Raw genomic sequence first — 26472 nt, forward strand, 5'->3', positions numbered from 1 at the left:
TTGTGATGGACTCATCAGCAAGTTTATATAAAATGTTTAATGTTTATTTATAGCTTAGATTAGCAAATAAACAATAAACGGCCATTTACATAGAGATCTTAAACCACTAAAAACAATATGCACACAGTAGACGCGGTCTCAAAGCAATCACACACCCGAACTATAAAATTTAAATATGAACAAATGTGTTTCAGCTAATACATTGCCCAACTTTGGGACACAGCTGGTGCAGATTGCTTTGTTCTTTTGTGGGGAGGGGGACTTTAATCGCTAGGCTAGGGTAGGGTTAAGGGATACATACGGGGTATATACGAGCAGGGACGCTCGACGGATACATCAGATATATTTGTATTCAGCTGCGCTCCGTTTGCAGCGGTATGTTTGAGTCCGAATTGGAATAGTTATGCTCCAATCGGGGTCGAAACTCATCCTCCCCGTCCGAGTAGGAGCCCACGGAACGACAAATGCTGCAAAGATATCTTGATTAGAGGACACAGCGTAGAGTAAAAATAAATCTCCATTCGTCATACCGCTGCGTTGACGCATAACCCTCGATGGCCAGAGCCTGACTCACGCCTGGTGGCAGCAGCTGCTGGAGCAGGGCATCTTTGGCCGCATTCGCGGTGGTGGGCAGCGCCACATGATTCATGTCCACCGATGAATGGGACTGGGACAATTGCGAGTTCGTCGGCGTGGTCAGACCATTCACCAGTCGCGTCCTGCCACTGTCCGTCTCATCGCCCCTCTGGGTGCGTTCGATGTATCGCAAGGTGCTGAACAGCTCCAGGAGATTGCCAAAGGTGTTGCGCAGATCACAGTGTCCGACAATGTCGAAGCACAGCTGGGAGACGTTCTGGCGGAGCAGGTAAATGGCATATTTGGTCTGTTGCGACGGCAGAATGGAACGCGTATACAGGGGGAACCTGATGGAAAGAGGGACAAGCATTTCAAAATGGGAATGGTTTTCAAGTGTGCCTCCACTTACTCTCTTGTGGTGTAGGTGAGCTCCTTGATCTCGTCCACAATCCTCGTCTTGGAGGGCTCGTAGAGGATGCGGTTCCGCAGTGGCCGGTCCAAGATAATGGCCAGCATCTGCACGAGATGTGCCACATAGCCGAGGGCCGCACTCACCGCCAGCGGTGAGACATTCTCGAGAACCTGGGCATTGGCCGCCTGCCGTGAATCACTTGTATACTGCTCCATGTGGGGGAAGGCAATGCCGCAAATGCTGAGCTGCTGACCCCCGCCGACGCGCTGGATGTTGTAGATTTCCTGCAGTTCCAGCACCAAGGTCGACATGCGTCGCTCCATCTGTCGCATAATTTGGCGGCGCTGATCCCGCTGGGCCAGATGCTGGGGCTGCAGCATTCGCAGCTCGAGGCGCTCTTGTTCGAGGTGATGCCGCTGGCTGTGCAACTGCTGCTGCAGGGCCTCCCTTTTCTCGCAGAGTGCCGCCAGACGTTGCTTGGCCTTGTCGTTGCGCTGCTGGAAAGTTTCTCGCTCTGCTTGGAGCAGCCGCTGCTTGCAGCGCAGCCCCTCGATCTGCTTGGTCAGCTGCTGGGCGTTGTACAGCGCCAGGGGGGCAATCTGCTGCTGCTCGGCTAGCAGAACGCTGAGGGTACGCCCCATGGAATGGTGAATGTGATGTGAGAGGTCTCCGGACAGGGATGTGGTGCGAGGCTTGAGCCGCAGCTCGTTCCTGGTCACGCAGTGAACGCTCAGGCGAGCGATCTCCTTGCCAATCTCAGTCATGTGGCGCAGCTTCTGCTGCTGGAGTCGCTGCAGGCGCTGCAGCAGGAGCAGCTTGTCCAGGTTGTAGCTGCGGCGAATCTCTTGCTGTTGGCACTTCAGTTGGGCGTACCGCATCGTGCTCATCTTTAGGACGGGGCTCGCGCTGCGACTGGTGTTGGGCGAGTTGATGCCGAGATGGTCCTTGGGCTGCTCCTCCTTCTCCTCCTCCCCGTAGTTCTGATAGTGCAGATGCAGCTGCGCATGCAGGCCCTGCTCGCTGATCATCGATGGGGACACAAACTGCTCGCCATTCAATTGGAATATCAAACAGTTTTGGCCGCACTGTGCAATCGTTAGAGGAGCCAATGAAATAAGGCCGGAGAAGTACACGCCCCAGCTGAACAGTAGTTCGGGGCGTCTGCCATGCTCCCTGGAAGACGAAAGCGTTACGGATGTGCCCGATAGCCTTGGACGAGCATCTCTCTTACCCGCACATGTCCTTCGTCCTGTCGTCAGTCTCTCTTGGTTGACCACCAGCTCGCCTGGCTGCCGGCCAGTGCTTCCACACCTTGACGCACACACACTGCGCATTAGATTTCCGCCAGGCATCGCCGTCCGCCCCGATCTCCGCCCACTTTTGCTGCTGATGGCGCTGCGGCAGCTTCTCGCTCGTGTAGAGCGCCTCACTAGCCTTATCTGTGTGCAGCGTATAGTAGAGAAGCACATCCTCTGCTTCCGCCTGGGCGTCCACTTCCGTCTCCGGCGCGAGTCCACTCCATTGGCGGCACACAATGTTGAATCCCTGGATACGCGTCAAGTTGCGGAGACGGAGCTGCTGCGTTGCCAGCGGCAACCATTTTCTGCAGCGCGGCCGCAGATTCATCGCAAGGGTGGATAGAGGGGGTGGATGACGGTTACGCTGCAGCCGCTACCCAGTGCATTGTCCTCAACTGTAGTTTTTCCGTAATAAATGTTAACAAAAAAAACTATTGGCAGAAACAGCTGTTTTCTGGTTCCAGTATGACCGCGAAACTATCGATAAAGTATACCGCACAACCCCTAAAAATGTACCAAAATATACCTTCTCATTTAAAAAATATACCGTAAATATAACGCCATTTTTAACCATTATCCTCGATTTTTATGTTCTATTTGATATTACTAGCTAGTTAGGAGTCTCAGTGCAATAACTTAAGTTTTTCCACAATAAATGCTAGTCTTCATGACTTTATGAAATAAGTTCATAGCTAAAAAGGCCAACCAAAACATTTACCCTGAGGTAAACGGCAGAATTCGAGCTATGTAGTTGTGTGTCACAGCAGCTAGCTTGCCACAACTAGCAAATTAGCCCTCGATATTTTACAACTTTCGACAGTCGAAACATTTCTCGTTTTTTTTATGGTATATTGACCAGGGTGACCGTTTACGGTATATTTTATACTTTTCGCTATATTTTGACGTCGAAATTGAGTCGACGGTATATGTAAGGTATATTTTTTTCTAGTGTTCGTTCTTTTTTGAGTTCAAAGTTTTCAGTAAAATATTTTTCTAATATTTTTTTAAATTACTTTTTTTTTTTTTTTTGATATTTAATCGCTACAGCGAAATTGGTTGGTCGCAGAGATGAGTCCGCATTGACCAGATACTTCAGTTTTGTGTTGAATATTATAAAAAAGTTACTGAAAATTTTGAACTCAAAAAAAGAGTTGTTTGCCGAACGAACACTAGAAAATGAAATTACTTTTTTTAAATATACATATGTAGCTCATATGCCTTAGCATGTACTTTCGTTCAGCAAATGGAACCAAATTCTGTAACAAAATTACAGTAGATGCAGTTGATCCAATTTAAAATATTGGAGATATTGCGATGGGACACATTAATATTGGAGAATGTCCAATAGTTGATCCACATTCCACAGTTGTTCCAATTTTTTCAATTGGATCAACTGCTATGGGACCCATTATTAATATTGCAAAAGATTCATTTTACGGTATATTCTGAATATAAAAAGTATATTTTGGTTTATTTTCGAGGCCCTCACGGTATATTTTATCGATAATTTCGCGGTCACTCTGCTACGCTTAAAATATACACAAACAAAACTTACAAATACGCTAAAAAGGCAGCTTGCTGCAAGGTTTTCCACTCCATGAGCTTGCAAGATGCTAAACTACATTAGAGATAACATTATGGCTCCGTCAACACGCAGTAGCACCAGCGCCAAGAGCAGCAGCAGCAAACAAACTGCAACTGAGGAGGGCTCCAACTCGTCCAAAGCAATCCCAACTTCTCCAATGCGGGGCTACAAGATTACTGATAACGAGCGAACAAGGAAATATGGGATTGGAGCCAATTCATTGGAAGTGCTGCTAACCAAAGCCAACAACAAGTTTCCGGTGAGTGTTGCCAAAACAAAATGGTGAAAACTACAGTGAAAATGTTTTGAGTTTCTACCCATTCACCAAAGTACCCACGCACCCACGCAGGGGCAGAAAGTTCTTGGCCCTGGCAGATTCAAGGCCAATGTCCCTGACAGTGGCTTCCGCATTCCGTTTGCCTCTCTGTCAATGCCACCGACAGTGCGCATGTCTGGAAAATGTTGGAGTAGAGGCAGCCTTGTAGGCAACCTGTTGCTTTTGCTGTAGCAGTGCTGTCCTTGTCCTAGCCACAAAACAATTCCTTGAAGGCCAGTGAACCTCGCTACAAATTGGTCGAGACATTTCGGCTGTGACCCTGGACTAGCCTGTTGTAGCTCCATGTCAAGGGCAATTTATCCAATTTTATTTCATTCACATGTTTAGCTGCAGGACCTCCACCTCTATTTGGCCTCTGATGGCTTTGAGGTGTCCGATGATGAGTATTTGAACAGTTTGCCCGCCCAGACGCTGTTCATTGTGGCTGGCCCCGATGCAGTCATAACAACAGGTGAGAGTCAGAGACAAACTTGCCTATCAGAGCGATTTACTTTACGAATTTTATCATACCCGACAGATGCTGACTTTGAGTTTGAGAAAATGCGCCAGCAATCGCCCCTGCTGAAGGTGGCGGATATCTTCTATGACTTCATCGAACAGCATCCGGAGAAGTTTCGGCGCATGATCTCGGATTACGAGCACCAGAAGCAGCGACTGGTGCTGGACAATAGCAAGGCGCATCTCAGCTTGAAGGACGAGCACGTGGAATGGTTCGAGGGCGGCGAGGAGCGCTTCCACTCCAAGGAAGAGGCCATGGCCGTGCGTGCCCAGACGCGTGTGCGTGGCTACTACTATAAGGCCAAGGAGGAGCTGACACGCAATCAATTGTACAGGCAAAATGCCAAGGCGCGACAAGTCATCAATGCGGTGCTGGAGCAATTCCGCTACCTTCTCATCGGCTGCGACTATTTTTCAATGATGTTCAACAGAAAATGCGGGCAAAAGCATAGCTTCCTCCAGCAGCAGCGGCAGACGGGCGAGGAGGAGCCCGATGCTGGCAGCCTTCCAAGCAAGAGACTAAGGCAGCTCATCAAGGAGTACACCAAGCAGCATTCCATACTCGACGATTGGTCCGTTTCGCTGTGCACCGATCTGGGGGACTTTTATTGCCAGGGAGCGTATTCGGACAATGGCAACTGCTGCTCCCTGCAGCACACCATCAATCCATATGCCTCGCGCGAGAATCTCATTTTGTTTCAGGTCTGGAATCTAGATCATCAAATCGAACTCTGTCGCACAATTCTTCCCGCCCTGGTGGCCAATGTCGAGGAGCTAGTCAGCAATCCACAGCTCAAATGTGCGCTCCACAACAAGCGCGTCGTGGACATTTCTGTGCTGGAATATTTTCTCGAAATATTCTCCCTAAAGAATCTAAAGCTAGTGCACATTGTGTGCCATGACAAGGTGCAACGCTCGAACCACTCCAATGGGCGCCTTCTCTGTCCGGATTGTCACGAATACCGGATTGTGCAGGAGCTCATGGATTTGCAGAAGGCAAGTCAAACCACATCTTAGATGGTTCGATACGTTAACAGTTACCAAGCCAAGCAATACTACAAACAATAACTAAAGATATATATTATACTATACCATATGTTATGTAGATTACTTCTTTATGCTCTGTTTACTGTGTATAACTATGTAATCTACCATTTAAAATAGTTGATTGCTTATCTGATTTAGTGCTAATTTGTTATTGTTTTGAAAGGGGATCTCAAGCGAGATCCAAATGTACAAATCAAATGTTTCTCAAAGTTAACTATCAAAGGAAACGTAGAGTTGAAAAATTATCTATTTATAGAATGAGTATATCCATATAGTATGTGTGTGTGTGTATAACCATGCATTTAACCTAGAAAACTACTATAACTATGTGGCAATATATTGCATAAAAAAACTAGCTTTAAATGTTAATTGACTGTAACGCTTGTAGTTGAAGTTTGAATGCGTTTTGTTGGCGTTACATCGTCCAAACTATGGATCATAGTATATATTCCATGTGCCAAGAGTTTAGCTTGCAAAAGGCACCATAGTACATATATACAGATATACAACTTACATATACAGTTAATATATATATTATTATATCGAATATATCGAATTTAAATTGAGTTCAATTTAAGATAAATATAAAAGTATACAAAGGTATTTTCTACACTCGGCTTCTCTGTACCTCCACGAACTTGCTCTGAACTCCTACTGTTTCATTTCGAACTACAGACTCCGTAACTCTAAGAACTCTCCTCAAACTCTCTTCCCCCTCAATGTTTCTGAAAATAAACGACAGTTGAACCATTTCCCAGCGTATTCTTTGGAATTGGGCGCACTTTTTCCATTGGTTTTATCTCTCTTTATTTACTTAAAAATGTTCACTCCATAAAAAATCATACAACACAAAATATGTTTATCGTATATTGAATGTGCAAAAAATAATAGATAATTGATTCGCATGCATACGAATATAATAAATGAATAAATCATGAATGACACAAACAGAAATGAATTCCTCAAATGTGAAATGTGTTTTACAATTTGCCATTTCTTCTACTTTCAAATAACAAAAAATTATACAATACAGTATTTTATTAGTCGTGTTTCGTATTATCCGGATTCATATATCATACCATATCATATCATATGCTTAGTCGATTGTAGATATGTATGTATGTATGTAGTATTCAGTGTAGTTCTGATTCGTTTCGTTGTTACCTCATTGCACCTGCCTTTCAGAGCTTAACGATTAGGATTAGTAGTCGTAGGTTTCGCTTTCGCTAGTTGCTTCGTAGTTGTGTTAGAATTGTTTTTGTTTGGTTTTAGTGCTGCTACCAAATCGCGTTTAACAAACAAAATACATTTAAAAAACGTTGTTCCTCTTCATCTACAATGGTTTGGGTTAGTTTTAAGAAAATTTCACTAAAAACTGCTGCCGTTCTCTTGCGATCCCAAGTGCGGCTGGACTTAAACTAAATATCTAATCGTACAGCAAGCATTTTGTTTGCTTTCTTTTCTCGCTGCTGCTTTGTTACTATAATTGATTTCTATGGCTTTGAGAAATAATTATAGATCCGATTGTCCAGGTCCTGAAAAAGAGCAAATGGAACAGATTATACAATTGGCCATATCTCTCGGGGGCGGCAAACAGATAAAGCTAACACTAAGTTGTGGAAAAATATACAAGCCTCTGGTCCAAGGACCGGGAATGGACCGTATACATACATATGTATATACAGAAAAGAGAATGAAAACTATAAATAAAAATCAAATAAATAATAAAAATAAAAACTAAACAAAAGCAGCAACTGAGGAAGTGCAAGTGCCAGGCAGCCAAATTAATTTTTGAGAGAAAACTTCACCTTTTCATTTGTAATTTCTTTCTTTTGTTTGGTTTCTATGTTCAATTCAATTCAATTAAATTCTTGGGGTAAAAGCCATTCATTGTCATTGTAATTATCATTAAAGTTAACGATTAATTTTGTTAAAATATTTATATATGTAGATATATTTCTTACGGTGTGTAGAACAAGTTAATCGAGTATAAGAAAAGAAACACTGAATAATAATGCATTTGCAACTCATGAATGGTTAATGGAACGAACGAACGACTTTTCGACAAGTTTATTAATATTGTACAATTGTTCTTTTAATGGTTTCACTCTTTTATTCGGATTGTATTTATTTATCGGTCACAACAACAAAAAGTAATCTTCATTCGTTGTTCATTACAAGGTGGAGTTTGCTCTCCAGTTTCAAGTTTCAACTAGGGAAAGGAAAGCATTTGGGAACGGTAGGTAAGGTATAGGTAGGAACTACAACATTTTAATAAAAATATTTGCGATAAAGAGTACAATTTTCATCAGAGTAATAAATACTACAAATTTATGTATAATTAAAGCCAACATGAAAATATGTACTTGAAAATTGTTAATGTTTAGGTAGTATCGGGAATGGCTACGATTTACTTTAAGTTTTGTTAATAGTTCAAGATATGCTGGGAGGAGTGAATACAAACCTGTTTTAAATTCAATTCAACTATCGCAAATATTTTTATAAACAAATTAAAAAAGAATACGGCACACAGAACAGAATAAAAATCAAATAGCGGCGAAAATAAAATTAATATATTACATAGAATAGAGTGAAGGACAAATTGTTTTGGAATAGTATAAATGAAAACATTCAACATTAGTTCAAACTGTTTTTGGGGGTTTGGGTTTCTTATAAAAATTGCAAAGTTTTTAGGTACCTTAGGATTTTGAACGAGTTTTACAAAATCATTGAGTTGAGATGAAATTGGTTTTTATTTTGCTGTTTATTGTGGCGATTTGATAGATCATTTTTGGTGGTTGGTTTCGATTTTGGTTTGTTTGGTTTGGTTTTTATTGGTTGTTGAGGTTTTATATAGTATTATTATTCGATTTAGAAATGAGTTTTTTCTTGCGCTCTACTGAGGTAACAAACGAACGAACGAATGAACGACTTTCTTTGTCATTGGTCTCGATTTGTTTATTTACATTATGGCATCTATTAGATATTTAGTTGATTAATATTCAAAATGTACAATGTGTGTGTGCGATTTTGTGATAGGATGGGATGGGACTCTTAATGAGAAATGCAATAACTGGCCCCGACCCGACCCGACTCTATCTATCACCCGTTTTAGGGTGCGGGCAAAGGCACATCGCCTCAGGCGCTTAATTTACCAAAGGATCAGGAATGAAAGTCGGTTCAAAATGATGAAGCGCTTTCCGCTGGAGCCTCCACTTAAAGTCGCTTTTCTTTTCGGAATTTTTTTGATTCGTTCGTTGGATCTACCCTGTTGAACCGGTCTCACATCCCTGCTAAAGACTAAAGATCCCGCCCTTCTTATATACATACAACAGGCCATATCTTGCCCAGTTAGGTCTAGACTCTGCGCCAACTGCTGACCGACCGTTCCCTGGACTGTGACTGGGACTGCTGTCGGAAGCACTCTGGACTCTTGCTGGAGCCACGACCATTGGCTATCTCTGGAGATTCCGTGACTCTGGCCAGATCCCTGTTGATGGTCTTCGAGCTGAGCACTCGCGGACAGCGCACTGTCCATGGGCTACGACGCGGATCCTGGAGTGCGCGGAAGGCCTTCGAGGGCACCACTTCTTCGCCACTGCCGCTGGCGTCGCACCAGCTGTTGTAGTATTCTGCATACTCCTTGTCCTGCTTGGGCGTGGGTGCAGGCGTGCTGTCCAGGGAGCTGTTTTCGTGGGCAGAGTCCATTTCCTCGACCAGAGCTCGCTTAGCGGCCGCCTGCAGGCGCTCCATGGGCAGATTGCGCAGATGTGTGCTGTCGCTCTTGAGGAGCAGACTCTGGACCAGCTCGTTGACCAGCTTGTCGCTGACCACTCGCTGGTTCTTGGTCGAGGGACCCAGGATGGGGGAGGCTGGGCTGTTGGGCGTCGAGGGATTGTCCGCGTCGATGCTGGTGTTCTTGCGCAGTGGCAGTGAGAGGCGCTCCCGTCGCTGGGTCATGCTCTCGGCCTCGCCCAGCGCGTTGGGATTCTGGCGGCGGGTGATGGACACATTGTGGACGATCTTGCGTCGACTGGGCTTCAGCTGGAACTCGTCAGCCTGGGCCGCTGCCTCGGGCAGGTCGTTCTCATCCTGCAGCAGCTTGAAGAGTCTGGAATGTGTGGCGGCTCGCTGGTAGCTGGTCATCTTGCGCAGCTCCGGGAAGCTCTCGGACTCGGTGTCCGTCTCCGACAGCTGCCTATTCATGTCCGTCACGCCCGAGTCATCCTCCTCGATCTCCGACTCGGACCGTTGGGTGCTGCTGTTGCGAGACAGCGTCCCCTTGCCATGACCACTGTCCACGGACAGCGACTGGATGGTCAGTGCCTTCGAGCTGTGTGCCTCCTGGTCGCTAGGATTCACCTCAAAAGCGCAGATGCGGTCGCGCACTGAGATCTTGGGTGCCTCACTGAATTTATCCACCTCCAGGTCGGGCAGTCCATTGGCCAGGCGCTTCATCTGCGGCTCGGGCTCCACGAACACCTCTGGCACTTGCGGCTCGAAGTTTGTCGGAGTGGCAGCTCCACGCTCCTCTTCCTCTGCCTCAGCGATCTGCGGCTTGTGCTCCTCCACAATTGCTCCGTCCTCGCCCACAATCTCGTACTCACCCGGCGGGCCGAGGTCCACGTCCTGGGGCTCCTCTGCCTCCAGTATAACGCTGTGGCGATTGGGCGTGGGTGTGGGACTGGGACTGGGCTGCGGCGGCGACTGCTGCCCATCGATGGAGGTGTTGAAAAAGGCCATGGCCTTGCGATAATTGTGTCGCTTCTGATCGGCCTCCTTGACCTGCTCCTTTTTGGCGCGATCCTCTTCGATGTTCGCCCAGAAGTCGGGCTCCCCCGCATCCTCATAGCTGTCCTCGATCGGAGCAGCCCAGGTATAGACAGTGGCCGGTTCGTGCATGGAGGCCAGCGACATGGTATCCACCATACGAAGATTGCTCTCTCGCACCGCTTCCTCGGTTTCCACGGGTTGTTCCACAGATGCTCTTTTCTCGTCCTCCACTGGGGGAGTGTCGTGGGGCAGCTCCTCGTATTGCTCGACGAGAATCTTTTCCTCCTCCACAATGGGATCGACAATCTCCGGCTCTGCGCCTCGAGCTGCCTCCAGTGTGGCCCACACATCGATGGCCACTGCAGGTTCGTCGGGCAGCTTGGCTCTGAAGGCTTTTATTTCCACCGGCATGTAAGGGGTCTCCTCCACCGAATTCTGGCGCTCTTTGCGGGCCCAGAAGGTGGCCGACTTGTGGAAGGTGACATCATCGTCGTCGTCAGACTGCCGCTTTGCTTCGATCTCGGCCCAGAAATCAATTTCCTCATCAGTGTCAACCTCTCGGGGCTCCTCGGGGTATTTCGTGGGATCGAAAGCGAAACCACCCGAAGGCCTCTCCTCCTCGTTGCTGCTCGCTTCAGACTTGTTGTCTGCCCAGAAGTCTTCGTCCTCGCCATCCTGTTGCTCGTCCTGTTGGCCAGACCAGATATCCATTTGAGAATCGAATTGATCATCTTTCTCCAAGTCTGTCCTTGACTGCTCTGACTCTACAGCTGCCCAAAAATCCTCGTTCTGTTTATTTTCCTTTGGCTTCTCAATCTCTTTGGGCTTTTCTTCCACCACAAAGTGAAGCTCAGCCTTTTGTGGCAGGGGCATAGATTCCACGTGAGCTCTGAGGGTTGTGGTCCAGTGCTCCACCCTGGCAGCAGTCTCCTTTTTCAGGGGCGTATAGGTTACAGTTTTCTTCTTTTTTGTCCACTGCTTGTCCTCCAGTCCAGACTTCTCCTTGTTCTCTATGCTCCCCCAGAACTCGATTCCTTCTGGCTTCTCCTCTGACGGGGCTGGATGTTCCTGCTCTTGGGAAGCTGTCGCGAATGTGGACCAGAAGCTGTTCTTTGCCGCCTCCAAGGAGGCCTGTGTCTTGGACATGTCTGCCGACTTGGGCCGGGGTGGCTTGCCCTCCGAGCAGTTCTCCTTGGGCCTCAGTTTAGGTGTCTCGATGGTCTCCACCTGTGGCTCCGATGGGGCTGCTTCTGGGGCGGTGGTTTTCCAAAAGTTCTTGGACTGTTCCATCATTTTCTGTGCCTGCATTTTGGTGGCCATCAATGTGGCAAAGAAGTCAAACTCCTCCGTGGGTGCAGCGACAGTTTCGTCGATGCCTTTGACTTTAGGTTCCGTCTCTGGCTTGGCGCGAGATATGTTGTTGGTCACATCGTTGGCTATGGTCTCGCCCACGAACTTGTTGCGCATTCCGAGGGAAAATGAAGCGGACACATCGTCCTTGCTGGCCCTGAGAGGTGCGACAATCTCTTCCACGGGATAGGCTGCAGCTGCGGTGGCGCCTCCTCTGTACTTCTCCACTGAGTTTGATCTCGACGAGTTGGACAGACTTATGGTCACACTCACCTCACAGTCGTCATCTTCGTCCTCATCCTCATCTGCACTCTCCACCTTGGCCACACTAAAGGAGGAGTTGCGCTTGCTCTCCGCACTGCTGGCAACGCTCTGGCGCTCCTCGATCTGGGTTGTGTTGCCCACCTGGACGGTGGCGATGTTCTCATCGTTGGAGCTGCGACTGAATGAGAAACGCAGCGGCAGACGAACGGTCACCGAGTTGGACTCATCATCCTCATCGTCATCGTTATCAGCCTGATCGTTATCCTCAATTTGCTTCTCTATGTCGTCCACCAGCGTGGAGCGGGAGTCATCTCTGCGGATGACTGTCTTGGCATATTCGCTGCTGCGCTCCAGCTCGCTCTCCTCCTCGTAGATGACGCTCAGATCCTCCTCGACAACATATTCCTCGTCCATTTCCTCAATAAGAGCTTCCTGCTCTTCCTCGACTTGCTCCTCCTCGTCAAACATTTCATCCGCAGTGGTTACATCTTCATCATCATCCTCGCCATCGCTGCTCTCAGAGTCCAAATGCTGATCCAATGCCTTGCCTTTGTAGACCTGCACATTGGTCACGGACTTGATTGACTGCAAGGGAGCTGCTGCTCGACCAGCGTGCTTTGGAGTATCATCCTCCTCCTCGTCATCGTCATCGCTGGAGTCCTCCTCTGACTCGCTGTCGCCTATCGAGGCATTCTCACTGGGAGATCTGGCGCCCAATTCCTTGGACTGCTCGCCCGCATAGTCCTTCTGGAGCTGCTTGGAGAGATTCGCTTGGGTGTTGCCGCCGGCGATCGTGTTAATGTTGGCCAGACGCTGGCTGAGCATGTCGATGACCTCGTGCTTGCTGCTGCTGCCAATATTCCGGGTCTTGGGTCTGCTCACCAGCTCCTCGATCTCCACGGAATGAGCCCGCTTGGGCGACTCACGAGGCTCCAACTTGATGTGGTGCTGCATAATCACCTGCGAGGGCATGTCATCTGTGCTGGGCGTTATGATGATGTCCGGCAGCACGCTGCTAGCGCGACTCTCCTCATTGGAGCTCTGACTGTAGCTGGGCGCCACTGGGTAGGGGTACGGCCCGTAGGGTGGTGGCATCGCATGGAACGGTGGATACCCAGACGGAGGCTGAGGCTGAGCTTCACAGCCACTTGGCGGCTGTGCGTAGGGCGGATAAGGGTAGGGGTAGTAGTACGGATAGGGCGGGCATCCCTCCACGGCATGCTGATGCGGTGGTGGTGGTGGCGGATACGGGTAGGGATACGGCCAGTTGGCCATGGGAGCAGCCTCTCCCGGTGGCGGTGGCATGTACCAGGGATATGGATAGCCATAGGCATAGGGTGGATAGTGTGGGGGCACCGACTGCGAACGCGGGGGACACGAGCTGTCGGCAGAGCTGAGGGATGAATTGGATGAATATGTGTTGGCTTGGGTGTGATCTGTGGTGGGTGTAGAGGGTGTGGATGATGTGTAACTGTGACGGTTTTTATGCTTATTATGATTATTATTTTCAGTATTTTGATTATAGTTATTATTATTATTTGGGATTTCGTTCAATTCAACATTCTCCAAATCCGAGTCCAGCTCGGTGTGAATTTTATGTTCTGATTTCGGTTTTTGGTTTTTGTTTTTTTCGGGTTTTGGTTTTTTGGATCATAAGATATAAAAGAAGAAGAAGAGAAAGAGACACGGTGAGAGTGCGGTATTATGTGAGTTCTGATTGATTGATTGATTGATTCATTCATTGACTGATTAAACGATCAAGCAAGGCTAATTGTTGTTTATTGTATGTACAGGTTGTGGCATGTGGCATATGGCATATGGCGTGTGAGGGATGCAAAATAACTGACGTTGGGGGATGCTTTATTGTTTGTTGTTGTTGTTGTTCTTCTCACGGTACGGTGGGAGTGGGGATGCACTGACAACTGTACAGAACAGAGAAAAAACAACCACATCATGCAGTTCAGTCTAGCCTGATTGATCATACATCACTTCACGTATGAGCATCGGTCAAGAATTAATACTCAAAGCAAAAGGTGAAATCTCTCAATAAAAGTGAACGTTGGGTTTTAAGCTAACTCTAAAACTGTAAATGCAATCAATGTCTTTGTATGTATCCATGTAAATGTGTGCGTGGGTGCTTGTGGTGAGTATGGTGAATATGGTGGAATATATGCGTATATACAGCAATGATAATTGTCTCGTGTGTGGATCAAAACATTAAAGTTTAAACTCATTTTTCAGACAACGATAAACTGCTTTCAGTGTTGTTCTTTTTTCAGATTCACGAGCACTTACCGGCATTTTCGGGTGTTGTCATTGCCTGTAGAATCTTGAATGATCGACTGGGTATAGCGCTGCCGGTATATTTCTTCGGTTCCGGCACTTGCTGTTCACTGGGCGGCACATATTGCTGTGTTTGTTGTTGGGGTGTATCTGTTAATGGGAATTACACGCGATTAATATACATTTCTTTGACATTTTTCTGTACTTTTTCTACCATAACGTTGGGGCGTAAAGCGATTCTGTGCGGAGACTCCGTTACCTGTAAGGAAAAATCAAATTTCAAAACAATTTTGAAAACCTCAGTAAGTGGACTTAATGCTTATGTTTAGTGGTATTCTACTTAGTAGTGCTGCTGCAATAATTTCGATAAATTCAACTAAATGGCACCCCGTTTTAAGGGGGACACACACAGGAAGCTTTTGTTAGTTTATTGTACCAAGAAGGGTCAAAAGTTTTGTTGTGGCTTTAAGCGGCTTTCAGTAGTGTTAGTAGATAGATCCTAGAAACCACTTTCCCTCCCAAGAGACACGCACTTTCACCATGACAATACCCCGATCCCATTCCCACCCGAATGGCTGAAAAGGAGGAGCATATGAGTGGACGCTGAGGATGCAGCTGAGAGTCAGGGACCAGGGGGAGAGGAACCATTCAAATCTCACCTTGCGGGGACCAAGCTAAAGGCGTACCCGACTGTTGCTGCTGATCCTGAGCCAGTTGCAGGCGCCGCATCTGCTCAATGGTCGGACTATTCCGGGCCAGCTGGGCGCTCATCTGTCGCGCGAATTGGGGCCGCTGCAGCTGCGGCACCACGGCCCCGTCCAGGGACATTGGCTGCTGGGGGGACTCTTGGCGTGGCAAATCTCCACCGCTGCCATCGTCCACCGTGTCGGTGATCTTTTGCAATATTCTAAACGATTTCGATTGGATGGGCGGTGAGCGCGGATCGCTGCAAGTAGATATAGGCGTATGTTAGGTTAGGTCGTTGGTTAGCATGCAATCGAAAATGTCTCAAAATAAACCAAATTACAACGATTAAGTTTTGTTTTTTATTATTTTTTTTGTTGTGCGAACGTTTTGGAATAATTATTGGCACGATGGATGACATAATGATATAATGGAGAATTTTGCAGATTTTGCAGAGATGATGTATGGGAAGATAATGGCAAGACACGACAATTATCCACAGTTCAGTAAGAAGCTTCATTTGCTGCTTCATTACTTGTTTTACAACACTCAAAAGTACAGTTGTGCATGATGGGAATTAAACGATTGTTATGGCGACTGGCGGTGCTCTCTCACGTACTACCTGAGACGATTCTTTCTGTAGAGTATCTCCGCCTCGAGCGGACACTGGTGCACATACACATTGTAATTGCCACTAAGTCGTTGGGTTTGTTTGGGGTTTAGTTTTGTAAAGAAGCACAAAATTAATACGCATTAGTGCAGACTAACTGTTTAGTGTTGGTAAAGCACAAAAACAGAACCAGCCACATTCGGCTGGCAGCACTGTACTTACTTTTGCAGCAACACTGGAGACTGGGAGACGGGTCCCCCACGTCCGCCCTCAATCGAAATTGGGATGATCCGCGCACCATTGGCATTCCCGTTGCTGTTGATCCCGTTGCCCGTGGCAGGCTGCTGGTTGGGCGACAGGACGCGCTGGGAGCTGGGCTCTCGCCATTGCGTCTGGCTGGACTGAGCTGGATAATTGTTGTAACCTTGATCGACAAATTGATTAGCTGAGCGTATTATGTGCCCACCAGGCGCTTTCGTGGGAAAGAGAGAGTATACATAGACACAAGTCGATATAGAAGATGGAAAGTTACACATATGGACAAGAGCAAGGAACATGGGAGGGAAAACAGCATGTGGAGTGGGGTGTACGGGAAACATTCGAGGAAGTCATTGGAGAGTGCAAAGCATGGGAGTGTCGAGTCGGTTCGTTGTTTGTCTCAGTTCGGAATGGAGGGGGAAACATCTAACAGGGTTTGGGGGTGTTAGTTACATAAATCAACAGGTTTTTAGGAAAGCGCCACAAAGTTCATACAGAAAACACATGGAAAGCTGTAGCGCTTGTTCGGGACTTACCACCAAAGTTGGGCTGTGCAGCGGCATAGGTTGGAGTCTGCTCCAGTGTTATGGGTATGATGCGCTCCTAAAAAAAGGATAAAAACGATTTCAGACACAAAGCTATGATATTGTGGAGAGTGTTTGCTTACCCTGGGACCGCTTTGAGTGGCGTTATTGTTGTTGCTGCCACCATTTGTGTTCAAGTTGATCTGCAAACGCAGTCCCCCGCCCTGAGGATGCGAGCCAAAGTTCTGCTGACTAATTGTCGCACCTGAAGTGGGCCCATAGCCATTGCCCTGCACCAGTTGTGGCTGGTAGAACGATGTCTGCTGTTGCTGCTGTGGCACCTGCTGATGCTGTTGCTGCTGTGGCACCTGCTGCTGCTGTTGCTGCTGCTGTTGCTGCTGTTGTGGTGCCGGCGTGGTCTGCCTCAAGGTGGAGGGCAGCACATTGCCATTCTCCTCGGGACGAGCCCAGGGCGCTTGTTCCTTGCTTGCTGGCTGAGAGCTAAGCCAACGCAGTGGCTGGTTGCCCTGCGGCTGCTGCTGCTGTTGTTGTGTTGGCAACTGCCGCATGGGCGAGTCGCGGGACGGTTGCTGCTGCTGTTGCTGGAGCAGAATGCGCTGTGCCTGGGGCTCTGTGGGCTGGGCCAGAGGAGCAATGTACAGCGATCCAACGTTGGTCTATTTGGGATGATAGGCAAAGACAAAATTAAGAGATCGCTTAGACATTTTTTCCATCTGTAGTTATTCCGCTATGCAACTAATCTGTGTCTTTGCCTTGCCTCAAGTTCAAAATTCGTGTTTGTCCTTTGCCGTTATCTAATTTTAGCTGCAATTCATTCAGCGCTGCACTTGGCGAATGCGTTCAATGTTTAGTTTTCAGTTTTCTTTTGGTTTTTATTTATTTTTTTGTATCTAAAAATAGTTTGTGATGCTTCCGCGACGCATTTGACATGATTTGCAGTGCGAAAAATGTTTTTGGCTGACTGTAAAACTAACAAAACCTCAAGGCATAATAAAATGTATCTCAATTTATGTATTTAAAGTATTAACAGCTTTAAGCTTATTCAAGGATACCGCTTTTAAATATTACTCATGTGTTTTTGGTTCAAGGGGTTGCGCAACGTTGCGTATGAGTAATCAAGTTAGAGGTCACAGCCAAATGGAAATTAAGCCGAACTCAGCTACTCATATTTATTGAGTGGCTTGGGAAAACACAGAAAAATATTTTATTTGAATTTCTGTTAAACTTCTTTCCCCTACTCACCGGCTTAGTTGCTCCTGGATATTGTGCTTGCTGCTGTCCGACGTTCTGCTGCTGCTGCGGCTGTGCATTGAAATTGGTTGCTGCCGATGTCTCAATCCGTCCTGGGCTGAACACATCGCGAGATCTTTGTTGCTGTTGTAGTTGTTGCTGTTGTAGTTGTTGCTGTTGTAGTTGTTGCTGCTGCTGTAGTTGCTGTTGCTGCTGTTGCTGCTGAACGTTGTTGTAGATGGGCTGTGGGTGCTGTGGGGCTCCCTGTTGCTGTTGCTGTTGCTGCTGCTGTGGTGCAGGCTGAGCACGCTGTGTACGCCAGGGCACAGATTGGGCTGCCTGTTGCTGCTGCTGTTGCTGTTGCTGCTGCTGCTGCTGTTGCTGCAACTGTTGCTGTGGTGCCTGAGCCAGAGGCGAGTTGGCTGCTGGCGGACGTTGCTGTTCGAAGGGTGAGCGTGGACTCTCCGTCTGACGCTCAAAGGGAGAGCGAGGACTCTCCGCCTGTCGTGTGTAGACGCTGACAGTAGGCGATGTGGGCATGGCCACACTCCGGAACTCCTGACGTGGCGACTGTTGCTCCTGCTGCTGCTGCTGCGGAGTTGCAGGTGGAGTGGGATACTGCTGCTGTTGTTGCATGGGTGGGGTCTTGGGTTGCTGTGGCTGAGTGGGTGTGTAGGGGCTATAGCTGTTGTTGTTGTTGTTGCTGTTGTTGCTGTTGCTGTTTTCAAACGATTTTGGACCTAGATTTTAAGCAGAAAATATTCGTATTAGATATCGCATGCAAAACAAACGTATTTGTGGCTTGAAGTTGTTAAGTTTAGTGCAGTTAGTGGGAGGTTTTTGTGAGCCTGTGCCTTTTGTTGGGCCCTTTTCCATGTCTAGTGTTAGTTGAATGTGGTTTAGAAGAAGCAACCGTAACCGCTTAGTAATTGCTGGCGAGGTGTCATGAGGAGTCATAATCAGTAATCAGTAATCCAGTAAGCAAACACCCCAATCAATGATCATTAAGCCAGCGAGTCCTGCAGCTCTGCTCACCATCGACGGCATCTGAGTTGCTGTAATTGTTGCTGTAATTGCTGCTGCCGTTGAAGTCTCCGTTTTGGTTGCTGCTGCCTCCGCCGCTGGTCTCTGGCAGTGGACTCTTGGAGCGATCTTTGACATACTCATCTTTCCAGAATGTGTTCTTCTCCACCGGTGGTGGGACCTTGCGCAGAGCGGCCATTGGGTTAGCCGGAATCTTGATTTCCGGCCGAAAGCCCAGTGGTGGCGGCTCGAAGCGCTGCGGGGTCGGCGACTTGCGGGCCGTGGCCGGTGACCCGGGTGCACTGAGTCGGCCAGCGGGTGGCGCTAGTGTGCTGGGTTGTTGGGGGGGTGGTGGTGGGGGTGCAGCAGCAGCAGCGGCCCCAAACTGATTCCCGTTCTTACCCTGTGTCTGTGGCTGTGGTGGCGGCGGCGGCGGCAGCACCTGGAAGGGCATTCCCATGGCAGCAGCACCCATCGAGTTGGCAGCACTTGGAGCGCCGCCTGGCGACTGTGGCTGGGTGGGTCTGTTCTGTTGGGCGGCTCCGGTGGCGCCCTCCGACTGGGCGTTGCGTGCCAAGCGCTTGGCCATGCGCTCCGATCGGATCTGGGAGAGATCTATACCGCCCGGGGTGTAGGTGAACGGCTTCTTGTCTTTTGTCATCATCGCATTCTGTACGCAGGCCGGGGCCTCGTAGCCACCCGAGTTGCCCCCTCCTCCACCGCGTTGTCCATAGCTGGCAAAGAGAAGAAGAAACGATTAAATTCGATTAGCAAAAATAAAAGAGATTGCCAAATCCAGTTTCATTTTCACTTGCCCCTCGAGCTATGCTAATTTGTTCCCTCCATTCTCTTGGGCTATTTATCATAATTTTTGTTCAATCTTTTTCTTCTAATTTATTGTTTCGCTCTCTGGGTCGCTGCAGAGCCCGCATTTGTGTGTATTTTGTTTTCATTTCTTTGCTGCTGCTGCTGCCTCACTAATGAGTTGTTCATCGATTCGATGGTTCAATGAGCCAGTGGCTGCGATGCTTTGACTTTGACTTTTTTACGATCGAGGGGGAAAGTGAGTTGAAGTTGTTACGGAGCACCGTCCTCAACCATACTTATAAGGTGAGGCGCCCGGAGACGGAGTGCCAAATTTGAAAGGTTGAAAGTGAGACGAAAACATTGTCTCGTCTGACATTTTTGTTATTTTTCGCTTCACAATTATGTTGAATTAGATTACTTTCGTTTGAACAAGGACACAAAAATGTGATTTAGTTGATTTATTTTACGAGGGCAGAGTCAATTGTTTATGTTTAAAAAGGGAACCCATTTGATGCCATTTCATATACGAGTGTGTAGTTCCATAATATTGGGGAATCTCTTTAGCTGTTAAAGCAAAATTCCCCTGGGGGGGTATTTTCATCATACTTTATATTCTCCTGCCTGAACTTTCCCCCATCATCTTTCGTTTGATTTTTCACGCACATCTCTCTCAAAGTTTAGTGTCGACTTCTTTCCACATAATTTGCTTAATTTTAAATGCATTCAACGTTGACAATTTACTAATTAAAAGCGAAAATCGAAGACGTTCAGCGACGTTCTCGTTACGGGTTGGCCCACACATGTGTATAGTTATGTACCCCATGTACATAGATGGATGTACGTATGTACGCATGGATGTACATGGGTTGAAAGCCTGTTATGCTGAAAGAAAGTGATGGGCAGGCATCTGGTGCTCGGGCTGGTTTCTGGCTCGTGTTCGGGTGGTGGTTCTGGAAAGTTGTCAGGCCTGTTGCATGCAACGCTTATGCTGCCTCTTGCCACAGTGCCTGTTGTCAGTCCGCTTCATTAGTTTTTAAAGTGCGTGAATGATTCGCCTCCAAGTGGGTCAGGCGAACAGGAACAGGTGACGTCTTTGCGTCTACTGCCAGACTGTGCCGTTCCGTTCCGTTCCACAAAGTTGACACGGCCAAAGTGTGGCAAAATTGTGGGGGGAAGGCTCAGATATATTCGCATGTAGTCTGCGGCTGCTCCAGTCCCTGCCCTGCTCTGCCCTGCTCTACCCTCTTCGCTGTTGAACCGGGCCATGCCAAACCGCAAATGCGAAGGCCGAGTGTGGGAAAACGATTGCAACACTCACCCACAGAGCATAGAGCTGCAACACAGAGTGCCTCAGATGCAAATTGGAGCGCGAGCATCAAAGTCAAATGCAAATGACGCAACTCCCGCACTGCGGTTGCTGACAGAAAGACAAAAATCGTAAAAAACAAATCGGTAATTGCCGCCATAAAAGATCAGCGCTCAAAGAAATGCTGTCTGCTCCTTATAGTAGGGAAAAACTATGGAGAGATATGCCCCAACGAGTTGCAGACACTTATGGCTAAGTCGGCTGAACTTGCCATTGATTATGTGCGATCGACAACGACATCTACAACGACATCGACATCGACAGCTTCCATAATTGTAGAGGTGTGCCCAAAATTGTGAGGTCGTTCAGCGTTCGTTGCAGCTGTTTTATGGCCGAGTAGGAAACTCAATTTACACAACAGTTTCGCTAACTGTTTCTGCTTATTAAACGTTAGCAGGCCAGCCATATTTGGCCCCGGCCATCGGGTTATGAAAGTTATTAAATCCCGCGACAAGCCTTAGAAAAATTTGGCTGCAACAGGCATTTCCTGATCAATTGCTTTATTCTATTTTTTGCATTGTTTCTAGGCGCAGAACACGAACTAAAGAAAACTGTTGCCAAAATCTCCATATCATAAATAAACATTAAATAATAAAAAACTGAAAGCACACGCGGCGCCCCAATCCCACGGCAGATGTCGTCCGATGACGTCAATGGCCTGCTACATGGCGTCAGTCGTATTGGGCCCTGCAATTGACCACAACTGGCAACTGCTTGACAGATTTGGCTATTAGCATGTCCGTGAGCCATGCCGAGACACTGGCTAAGATCTGGCCAAGTGCAGGCAAAAGTATGCGAAACATAAACTCAATTTCCATAGCCCATAATCGGACGTGACTAATTAACTTGCACATTGAACGATGCAAATCATTCCCTTGCTACTGCTACTGCTGATGAATCATAATTATATGCACCACTCTCGGTGACATTTTCGATATGCACTTTGCGCCATAAATAGACATTTGTAATACATACAGATACAAGCACGAATGAATTCGCAGCAATCGAGTATATAGCATTTCGCTGGCCTGACATTCATGTCGAAAATAAAAGAAGAAAATGCAAAAACACGGAAAAATCTTGCTCTTGTTAGCACGAAAAGCTGTCCGTGCGTGAGGAGAAAACATGCTAGAAAATCCTCAAAATCAAATGATAGGAAAACATCTGTGCAATTTGCATTTTCACTTTTTTTCGACTCTTTTCGACTGGGATTTTGCCCCCTGCGCATGCAAATGAGCGTGCAAATATGTATCTGCAGTCAACTGCGACTGCCGGCTCGCCAGACGCTTGGATTCGCCAGATACGAGAAGTGCTGGACGAGTACTGTGGAGGGAGGGAATCAACGGGTAGATACCGCAGCAGGAAAACTCTTTGTTAGTTTTAAAAGATCTAAAGATGATTCTAAATGGAATCATTGATCACGTATCACGTATAAATGACGAATGCGCCAAAAATATTTAAGAATTTAATAACAGTCTGTTATATTTGGTATGGCGCGTCTATTAAGTCCATTACTCCTTGTATTACCCTCTAGTAAAAAGCAAACTTGTTGCCGCAGCAGCAGTTGCAGTTGCAGCTGCTCGCGCATATTTCAAGATCAAGGGCAGCCCAGCAGCAGCAGCACCACCACCACCAGCATTCGCAGCAGTGGAAGTAAGAACTTGAAAGCTGCCACATGCAACATGACATAATGATAGTCATTGTCCGGCCATCTCTCAGTATGCGAACGTGTCTATAAATAGACACTGGAGCTGGAGCTGGTGCTGGTGTTGGAGCTGGACGAGTACAGGGTGCTCTGCCCCGACCAGCCGCCCACATTCCACAGTTGAGCTAATCTTGTGATAAATATTTGCCAAGAAATTTGTTTTGTTCTTTTCTACGCTTCGAGTATTTTTCCCCCAACTCTTTTGCTATTGCGCTTTTGAATGCTTATCAGGGGGACGACGTTTCTCTGACGAAAGTTTCTCCCGAGAACGAGAGCGAGACCTCGACTTACGATGATTCCAGGCAACTCTTGCCATCAGGGGTAGTCAGGGGCAACTCTGACAGTTGAAATCCACGATCCTGACGCACCATATAGGCTGGCAGCGTGTCGATGATGGCATTGGCCTTATCGTTGTACGACCCCAGCAATTCCCGATACTTGGAGTAGACGACGCGCTTCAGTTGCGGATTCTTCACCGACGCGGGTGTGGATGAAGGCGAAGGCGACGCGGCCGGCGATTGCAGCGTTGAGGTGGCCATTGTTTATGTTAATTTCTATTATTTATATTGTTTATTGTTTACTGTATATAAGCAGTTGGGCAAACTGGCATGGCAATTGGGAATGGCCCAAGCAAATGTCCACAAGATGGGAGAATAAATGAGTAGGGCTGGTAAATTGTTTGATACTTTAAAGCACAAGTGAATGTAACTGAATTATGGAATTGCCCAGTGGAGATACTACTTCTAGGCACAAACAAAGAATGAATTTGTTTGCTCAATCGATTTGCATTTGCCAGACAAAGGCGCTGCCTGGCAGCCTGACAGACAGACAGACAAACAGACAGACATTGTGGGACCTAAGCCGCCTCAGAGCTCAGTGACTCAGCAATCGAAGGGGCAGGCAATCTAACCTTTTTCGGTGCAGGCCAATGATTATTATTCGGCTGATGACTCAGAACAGCCGAGAAGAATCAACGGATGGTTCGTGGTTGGGGAGAGGGAAATCAAAGAGTCGCGTAAACAATATAGAGCAGGCGAGGCAGCTGTTCCGCCTCAGAGATATACTCTTACAGATACGCTCACGCAGATTTTGCGTTGATTATTTTTAGCCATGAGCTAAAGAGTTTGTTCAAATTAAACAGCAACTACAGGCAGTGCGATTATCTATCTGGCGACATTTGCTTGGCAGAGAGGGAACATCTTACAGTAGTTTTTTTTGTTTGTTTTATTTTGCTTTGTTTTTTGGGGTACGAATTTTCTCACTTGGGACCCGCACAGACACAAACTCGCACACTTGTGGGGGACACGGACCCACATGAAAGTTTCCGGCACTCGCGCAGCGCAGAGCAGAAGTGTCTGGAAGTCGGATGATCGTAGTGTTCGGCAGCAGTATCTAGCAGTATCTGAAAGCGCACTGGGCGACTGAACGCAGCAGAGTCTCGACGCGCATTGAAGTCGAGTTCGCTGGAGGTTGGCGACTGCGGCTGCGGCTGCGTCTGCGGCTGGGGGCTTGAGTTGTTCAGCAAGTTGCAGATACATTTTTTGTTATGCCGCAAAAGGAAAACCGAGCTCATGATAAACGTTCGGCTGGCACGCGGTGGCTGTCTGTTGTCTGCTGACTGTGGCTGTTTCTGTTTCTGTGTATCTGCCAGTGCCAGCGACCTGCAGAGCAGACCAATTTATACGTCTGTCACAGCCGTTCGATGCCGACGACAAATTTCAAGCTAAACGCCAAATAGTTTCGACGTTTTGGTCTATCTATATCTGGGTATCTGCCGGCTGTATCTCTGCAGCTCTTATCGTGCAGCTAATTGTTTTTGCTTGGCTGTCATGTCGCCTGCTTATTGCTTTTGCTGGCTTTTCGTTATTAAACCAGCCCCAGTCCCAGTCCGTTATCCGTTTATCTTGCAGTTCTCTCCTGTTGTCACGTATCTCGCCCACACATTTCTGGGGATTTCTTAATCGAATCACAACTACAACTCTTTGCTCTAATTGACACAGGCATCCGTGTCCCACTACCCTTGACAGACAAATATGATTATCAGCGGAACAACAGCTGACTGCCTGGGGATCTCCTTTCCCCCTGTTAAATAATAATTGCCAAGAAAGCGTTGAAGAATTTTGTGTAAATGCAGAATGACTTGACGAAAATGCCACACAATTTGTGCGCACCTAATTGCTGCCGCCTGTCATGGGGCAAGCACAAAGAAGGGGAAAGTTGCCACCGACACAAATGACTCTATAGAAAATACAACCAAAAGTCTGACTGCGACTCCGATTGCTGGTCACGGATGGTTCTAGATTTTAAAACTTTAGAAGTAACTTTCGTTTAATCCGATTAGCAATTTTCTCAGGGACTGCGATCAGTACAGATCATTCCTTCTGTACTGCTATTAAGATATTTATTGAAGTTTTTCACGATAACTCTGTCAAATTTAGAGCACGAACATTTGAAATGTATCATATTTCATATAAAATCTCAAGCAAAATTGTATTTAACTTTAAAGTGATGGAGGAGCCTCACGACGGGGATGGATGCACTTCTGAAATGTTGGTAAGTGGCGAAGAACACTTCCCTCCAACATTCCACTCAAAATAAATATGCTGCAGGCCCTCCTCGATGTGGAGCAGATCTTTAACACACCACTAAGATGTCCAGTGTCATACTGCGGGGAAGCGCTGACGCCAATTGAGATGCTGGCACATCTTCTGATGTCTCACAGACCCGGCGAGTCGATGCAGGAGGCAGTGGCCGACAGGCCGCAGCTGTTGCATGTGCAAATGAACGAGCTGGAGGCGGGCGTAAGCCATGTGATTGGTGCACTGGCGTACCACGGCACACCGCAGGCGGGAGTCAGCACTCCGGTGACTCCAGAGCTGCAGGTAGTCCATCAGTTGCCGGTGATGCTCGTAATGTACATCACTCCGCCGCTGGACAACGTGCAACAGGTCGTCATTTTCTACATGGTCAGTCCGCTAGTCACCACGGAGTTGGGTGTGGCCGTACAGATCTCTCTCCTGGATGGGAACCAGGATAAGCACGGACAGAAGTCCCAATGCCTGCTATCTTCGTGTGCAAATCTCGGAGCTCACGGATACGGGCAGCAGCTCTTCATTGACATGGATTTTATTGCCTACTCGGCCTCCGGCATTCAGAGGCTCATCGATATGGATCCAGAGGGTCAGCTCCATGTCAAGGTCATTCTGACTGGGGAACCAAATTCATGGTGATTGTAAAGACACCAACGGTATCCAGAAGACTAGTTTTTCTCAGCTGCAATGACTCATTCGGGATTGACAGACACATTAGAGCCACCGGCCAGGCACCGGCATGGCCCCAATTGACGCACACTTGAAATTTGTAATCTGAGTGCCTGTCAATAATGTTCGATTTTTTCTATACTATATAAACTTTATATATATGATTCTTAGCCAACTGTCAAATGTGTGATCTCCGGTCTCTGGTCTTCACTTATTCATTCAGTAACTTATATTTTTTTGGCTGCCTCAAAAGTGGGTCACAAACAGAGAGCTATGCGGTCTGGTGCAGCCATCAATCACGAGGGCCATCTAATTAGTTAGCCACAGGCCCCCCAGCATTCTGAGAAATAATATGAGAAAAATGGCTTAGAGAAAATATTCTCTTTACTCGTAATTAAGTTTTAAATGGTTATATGTCTCTCGAAAACAATTTTTAGAATCATTTCCTTTGGCGCTTGTTTAGGTTTCTTGACCCAAATTAATTCTTTTGATTTGATTTTATTTTATGATGCATTTAAATGCAATCTCTCAAGCTTACACACATCCGGGATGGTGTTGAAA

The 26472-nt window shown here is 47.2% G+C and overlaps 4 protein-coding genes across 8 annotated transcripts; 2 read left to right on the plus strand and 2 right to left on the minus strand.

Moving 5' to 3' along the window:
* Nucleotides 1–50: 50 nt before the first annotated feature.
* LOC117901449 (UV radiation resistance-associated gene protein) lies at nucleotides 51–2746 on the minus strand. Its single transcript, XM_034812194.1, has 4 exons — nucleotides 2220–2746; nucleotides 986–2161; nucleotides 531–923; nucleotides 51–467 (listed from the first exon to the last, which is right to left on the minus strand). The coding sequence occupies exons 1-4, from the start codon at nucleotides 2612–2614 to the stop codon at nucleotides 353–355; spliced, it is 2079 nt and encodes a 692-aa protein (XP_034668085.1). The 5' UTR covers nucleotides 2615–2746; the 3' UTR covers nucleotides 51–352.
* A 1065-nt stretch (nucleotides 2747–3811) lies between these two features.
* On the plus strand, nucleotides 3812–6477 carry LOC117902423 (DNA fragmentation factor subunit beta). The gene is made up of 3 exons (XM_034813782.1): nucleotides 3812–4130; nucleotides 4536–4659; nucleotides 4726–6477. The coding sequence occupies exons 1-3, from the start codon at nucleotides 3897–3899 to the stop codon at nucleotides 5721–5723; spliced, it is 1356 nt and encodes a 451-aa protein (XP_034669673.1). The 5' UTR covers nucleotides 3812–3896; the 3' UTR covers nucleotides 5724–6477.
* A 55-nt stretch (nucleotides 6478–6532) lies between these two features.
* On the minus strand, nucleotides 6533–23229 carry LOC117902421 (histone-lysine N-methyltransferase 2D). 5 transcript variants are annotated; one of them, XM_034813780.1, is made up of 11 exons: nucleotides 22943–23229; nucleotides 18786–19507; nucleotides 17763–18490; nucleotides 16643–17176; nucleotides 16512–16578; nucleotides 15940–16141; nucleotides 15083–15369; nucleotides 14638–14682; nucleotides 14436–14573; nucleotides 8452–13741; nucleotides 6533–7288 (listed from the first exon to the last, which is right to left on the minus strand). In XM_034813780.1, exons 1-10 carry the CDS (start codon nucleotides 23188–23190, stop codon nucleotides 9111–9113), a joined length of 7602 nt encoding a protein of 2533 aa, XP_034669671.1. In that variant the 5' UTR covers nucleotides 23191–23229; the 3' UTR covers nucleotides 6533–7288; nucleotides 8452–9110. The 5 variants fall into 5 exon arrangements, with proteins under 5 accessions (XP_034669671.1, XP_034669667.1, XP_034669668.1 ...); XM_034813776.1 differs by lacking the exon at nucleotides 8452–13741 and adding an exon at nucleotides 15730–15801 and having other exon boundaries at nucleotides 6544–7288; nucleotides 15940–16189; nucleotides 22943–23209; XM_034813777.1 differs by lacking the exon at nucleotides 8452–13741 and having other exon boundaries at nucleotides 6544–7288; nucleotides 15940–16189; nucleotides 22943–23207.
* Nucleotides 23230–25095: 1866 nt separating this feature from the next.
* LOC117902424 lies at nucleotides 25096–26083 on the plus strand. Its single transcript, XM_034813784.1, has 2 exons — nucleotides 25096–25204; nucleotides 25261–26083. The coding sequence occupies exons 1-2, from the start codon at nucleotides 25106–25108 to the stop codon at nucleotides 25879–25881; spliced, it is 720 nt and encodes a 239-aa protein (XP_034669675.1). The 5' UTR covers nucleotides 25096–25105; the 3' UTR covers nucleotides 25882–26083.
* Nucleotides 26084–26472: the final 389 nt, after the last annotated feature.

This window comes from Drosophila subobscura, chromosome U, assembly GCF_008121235.1.
Source record: "Drosophila subobscura isolate 14011-0131.10 chromosome U, UCBerk_Dsub_1.0, whole genome shotgun sequence".
In the NCBI taxonomy this organism is placed as follows: Eukaryota; Metazoa; Arthropoda; class Insecta; order Diptera; family Drosophilidae; genus Drosophila; species Drosophila subobscura.